Source organism: Thamnophis elegans, chromosome 14, assembly GCF_009769535.1.
Source record: "Thamnophis elegans isolate rThaEle1 chromosome 14, rThaEle1.pri, whole genome shotgun sequence".
NCBI classification, from domain to species: Eukaryota; Metazoa; Chordata; class Lepidosauria; order Squamata; family Colubridae; genus Thamnophis; species Thamnophis elegans.
The window spans coordinates 40,939,161-40,944,839 of NC_045554.1; the positions used below are offsets into that span (position 1 = coordinate 40,939,161).

The window sequence follows — 5,679 nt, forward strand, 5'->3', positions numbered from 1 at the left end:
CATCTGAGAAAATTAACTGCAATGTTAGTCAGCTGTAATTAAACCCCTTATTAATAAATGTTCTTACTCTCTGGCCCTTCCTAATTGCAATTTAGCAGCACTTTTGGGAAGACTTCCTCAAAGGTTTGGAGAGTGGGGGAATCTCATGATGCGCAACGCTCGTTTACAGCTTAGCATTGATAATTATAACAAGTATAACTTGTTTAATAAGTACGTCTTAACCCTGGTTCATTAGTTTCATTTCTAAATAATCATTCATTGTCTAGCTCAGAGGTCTTCAAAGTTGGCAACTTTAGGACTTGTGGACTTCAACTCCCAGAATTCCCCAGGCAGCTAGTTGAAGTCCACAAGTCTTAAAGTTGCCAAGTTTGGGGACCCCTGGTCTAGCTACACCTTACATAAAATATTAACTAAATCAGTTTACTGTAATATTTTTTTTTCTGAGATCAGTAGTTTAACCATTATATAGGTGTAAAAGATGCCTCACTTAAAAAAAGTGCCAATAATTAAACTTCATAAGAAAACTGCAGCTGTCCTAACATGGCCAAGACCTTGGAGTATTTTAAATGTCATCCCAGTTATTGTTTTATGGGAGATAATTGTTCCTAAGGACTGCAAATATTATAAAAATGAAGCCAAACCATTCAGCATGTTTCAGACCACTCTTTTCAAGAGACAGTAATGGCCAAAATTGTGGAAACCTTTTGGGAAAAGTGTATTTTTGAGGTTTGATGGCTAATAATACCACTTTGTTTGGAGTAGTAGCATAAAATTATATATCAATGGAAACATAATTTAACCAAGAAGGTAAAGCACCAAAAGTTGTCAATTATCTCTATCCTATGAAAAGGTATAGCCAAATATAAGCAGCAATAAAACCCAGTTATAGAAGCAATCATTCAATCTTGGTTTCACATTATAACAGCTGCAGAACTAAAAGACTTGGTTCACTCCAGGGGGAGGTTACTTCATGCTAAAGGTTACTCATCTAAGTATTAACTGCCATGGTGATAATATTTGCATATCTCATTTTTTTCTATGTGTTTCACTTTTCTTTTTTATAACTGCTATTCCAAAAGCAAGTCCTTCAGAAAAGTTACTGCATTACATTCTTGATTAAATTATCTTTCCATTGATATATAATTTTATTCCCCCCAAAAAAGGTGGTGTCATTAGCCATGAACTTCAAAATACTGTATACTTTTCCCAAAAGGTTTTCACAATTTTGGCCACTACTTTATAGGGAAAGATAAGTCATGCGAACATTTCCTTTGCTATTAAAAACGAAACAGCTTTGGGTGCTACTTGGCCTTTGCCAAGCCTTTCTTCTAAAAAGACAAGCAGCAAAAAGATGGGAGTGTCGCTACGCAATGCCCATTAGATTGAGAGACAACCCAAGAGTTGTTAGTTGGCAACCATTTAGAAGTGAGGAATGGAACTCTCCCCAACTGATAATTTCCAGTTATAATCCAGAGAGTTCCATTTTGGTAAACTTGAGAGGCAGAATATCCATGCCAGATTCAAACCACTTTCAATGAACTTGGGAAAGGAGGTGTTTCCACTTGATCCTGTAAAAGCATCAGCTATGCTAAAAGAAATTCATTCACGTGTAGCTTTTTTTTTTTAAAGTTCATTTTCAATTCCACGTTTATGGAATCTGTATGCATGCTCTCAACAGGCCTGTTGGGATCCAACAGGTGTATTCAAAATTAGTGTCAAAGAACAATTAATTTTACCCTCCACCTAAGAAACTGGATTTACAGGAGGCAAAATGTCACAGAATATCAACTCTATTTGTTTACCTCATGGAGAAAGGCAATATACTACAGAAGATAGGGTTTTTTCCCCCCTACCCACTCCAGTTCAGAATAGGGATATCAGCTGACACCTCACATTGGCTTGTTACTATTTGGTGACAGACTGCCATGACCTGTGGGGAGGGGAACGAAGAGGGGAATGCTTTGGGGAAACGAAACACGCTGGCTGAAGGTCACCCAGATGGAAGATGGGGCCGCATACCAAACTGAGCCTTGCCCGAAAATACACTTGACCTCTAATAAACTATATACCTTTCTCAATAAACGGAGCCAATGATCGTTTTTCCTGGGAAGTTTAAGCTGGGGCAGGCCCTACAAGCGAACTTATTTTCCTGTTGACCTCAGGCCCTATCACTTGTGTGAGTCCTCCCATGCACCTACTTCCTCAATAACAAACATCCAGGCCAAACCATAACTCCCCAATGTCTAGGATTCTTTCCCAGCAGCAGCACCTTCTTAGTAGGCAGGAATAGTGATTAACCAGTTGAAACCTGTATTATGGGATGGCTTTCCGTTGGCCTGGGAGACAAGAGGTGCAGGGTTGACCGGTTACAAAAACAAGGACACAGATAGTCAATGGATCAGTTACTGAGGACAAGGTTAGAGTGTGACGCAATCCCTAAAGTGGGCCAGGTGAAGGCAAAAAAGTAAACAGGATTTGATTTAATGAAAAATAATTATGAACTAGACAATGCTGCCTTCAATTATTTCCCTATCTCTGCCACTAAAAATTTGTTTTTTGGTAATACTTGAGAAGTTCAAAGGTCTATATAGCTCAGCCTCATGGTGATTCTGCAGACGGAAACAATTCAGTTGAATTGTTAAGCAATAAAATTTGCTTCCGTGAAAAGAAAAGTAGTGTCAACCCATTCTTCTCCTGTGGGAACGAGGTCAGAAGGTGAAAACAATTTCTAGAAGACACCTAAGACACTGGAGTGAGAGAGAAGAAGAAGAAAGTAATTTCGGGATCATCAAAGCAATCATAAGGTTATCCTATGAAATGATAAAGAGGGAAGATATGTGGTCACCCAAAATGTTTTTCAAAAGAACAAGAATATGGGCAAAATAAACGAGGAAAGATATATTCTGATTTGCTTTCCCCACAATAATTGTTTAAGGCAATTGTACAGAATGCCTATTCTTGGGAAAGACTGAGGAAGCCAAACAGAAAGGAAGCTCCAACGTTTCTCTATTCTTCCCACTCCAGAGCATCATGTATTTAAAACTGGTGTTTACATATATACACATGGGTGACTTGCTCAGCCTCTCCCAAAGGGGCAAACAGAGATTGCATTACAGCTCTGGCTGGGGATGTTGGGAGTTGCAGTTCTGAGAGTACTTGGACAGAATGCTGAACACAGGAAGACTAATACTTGATACACAAAAACATAAAAGGCAAAGGAAAGCCAAGAGATTTGCTCAATTATTAATGCCTTGCTGCCAATCCAGCCTGGAAACCATGGATAAGACTGAAGCCAGCAAGATAGGTAGCTACAAAAATTGTTCAAATAAATATTCAACAAATCTGAGAAAATAATGGGACTTTGGATATGTGATTCCCCCAAGCTTCCTCCTTCTTTCCCTCTTCTATGAACCTGCAAAGCAATCTCGGTTTTCGCTCACCCTACAACTCCCACTACAACTTACCAGAACCCAAACTACAATATTTCCTACTATCCTTTCCCAGCAACTTACTGTACACCTTGAATCCTCCCAACCCCCCTTTGCCACAGACTACAACAACCCCTATTATTCTTCCCCACTTGATAGCTTGGACAACAAGCCCCATCCTCCCCAGCATCCTATCTCTCCTCCATACACCCCCCCCCACTACCCTTCTCCACCTGACTACAAGCTACAATACTGTTTCACACAAATGGTTACTCAACATCCTCCCAGACAACTCATCTCTCCTCCATCCTCCATCCGACTACAAGTCCCATCCTCCCCAGCATCCAATCTCTCCTCCATACCCCCCACTATCCTTTTCCATCAGACTAGAACTCCCATCCTCCCCAGCACCCCATATACCCCCACTACTCTTCTCCTCCTGGCTACAACTCCCATCCTCCTCAACACCCCATGTCACCCCCCCTCCACTATCCTTCTCCACCTGACTACAACCCCTATCCTCCCGGGCACCCCATCTCTCCCCCATACATCCCCCCCACTACCTTCGTCCACCTGACTACAACTCCCATCCTCCCCAGCACCCCATCTCTCCTCCATACGCTCCTCACTACCCTTCTCCACTGGACTACAACCCCCGTTCTCCCCAGCACTCCAATACACCCCCCCCCACTATCCTCCGCCACTTGACTACAACTCCCATCCTCCCCATACAACGCTGCCCTTCTCTAGCTTTGCCCCCCCATCCCCCTCGCATTGCAGATCCTCCCCTCTTACCAAACGCCATGCAAGGTCTCTCCCCCCCCCCAATCCTCCCCAGCTAGTCGGGCCTGGAGGCCTCGGGCCTTTTCTCCCTCTCCCTCCTCCGAAGGCCCATGGCTGCCGGCCCGCCTGTGCTCGCCTAGGCCCAGCGCCCGGCTTCTTCCCCCTCTCCGGCGAAGCCTTTCAGGGACCCGCCGGGGAAGGCCTCGGGGGTTCCCCTCCCTCCGTCCCTCGAGCCGGGCCTGTTTCCCTTCCCCCCCTCCCCTCCCTCGGACCTTCTTCAGCTCGTTGTCGGAGACCCCCGGCGGCACCCCGAGGATGTCGTAGAGCTTGGTGTCGGCCACGTTCGCCATGTCCGCGTCGGGGAAGGCCGCTCCTCCGCCGCCGCCGGGAGAAGGGAAAGGCCGCGAAACGCCGGGAGCGCGACGGCGCCGCGAGAGCGTCTGAGGGGGGGAAAAGCAAGGAGGGGGGAAGGCGGGCGGAGAGCGAAGGCCGCACGCACGCACGCACGCGACGTCGCCGCTTTGCACGCACGCAAGCACGCACGCACGCGCAAGGCCCCGCCTTCGAGGAGGGGCGGGAGAGCGAGAGCGCGGAGAAGCCTCGCTTTCCCACCTATCGGACAGGGGGGAAACCCGGAGGCTGGATCGAAGCGGATTGGGGCGAGAGGCGGAGCGGGGCGTCGGGGCTCCCGGGGGAAGCGGAGGGGCAGCCGCTCCTAACAAAAGGCATTTCGGTGCCGGTTGATAAACTGCAATTCCAGTCATTCCTTTGGGGGGGGAGACAAGTGGCTGGCTGGACTCCGGGTTGAATCGCAGCTGATTAACAGGGATAGAAGGGACCTTGGAGGTCATCTAGTCCAACCCCCCTCCCAAGCACCATTTCTGTCAGAGAGCAGTCCAGTCTCTTCTTGAAAGCTTCCAGGGATGAAGTTTCCCAAGGCAATTTCTGATCAATGTTCTCATTACATAGAACTACATAGAATAACAAGAGTTTGGAAGGAACCTTGGAGGTCTTCTAGTCCAACCCCGCCTAGGAAGGAAACCCTACACTGTTTCACACAAATGGTTACTCAACATCTTCTTAAAAACTTCTAGTGTTGGGGCATTCACAACTTCTGGAGGCAACTTCTGTTCCACTGATTAACTGTTCTCACTATCAGGAAATTTCTCCTTAATTCTAAGTTGCTTCTCTCCTTGATTAGTTTTCACCCATTGCTTCTTGTCCTACCCTCAGGTGCTTTGGAGAATAGCTTGACTCTCTCTTCTTTGTGGCAACCCCTGAGATATTGGACGACTGCTATCATATCTCCCCTAGCCCTTCTTTTCATTAAACTAGACATACCCAGTTCCTGCAACCGTTCTTCATATGTTTTGGCCTCCAGTCCCTTAATCATTTTTGTTGCTCTTCTCTGCACTCTTTCTAGAGTCTCCACATCTTTTCTACATCGTTGAGACCAAAACTGAATGCC

General features: G+C 45.8%; 1 protein-coding gene across 1 annotated transcript in view; it reads right to left on the reverse strand.

Moving 5' to 3' along the window:
• C14H16orf87 (chromosome 14 C16orf87 homolog) overlaps positions 1 to 4,561 on the reverse strand; it is a 91,500-nt gene extending 86,939 nt beyond the window's left edge. The window contains exon 1 of the mRNA XM_032231135.1: positions 4,484 to 4,561. Coding sequence (XP_032087026.1) covers positions 4,484 to 4,561 — 78 coding nt within the window. The remainder of the gene's footprint in view (positions 1 to 4,483) is intronic.
• Positions 4,562 to 5,679: the final 1,118 nt, after the last annotated feature.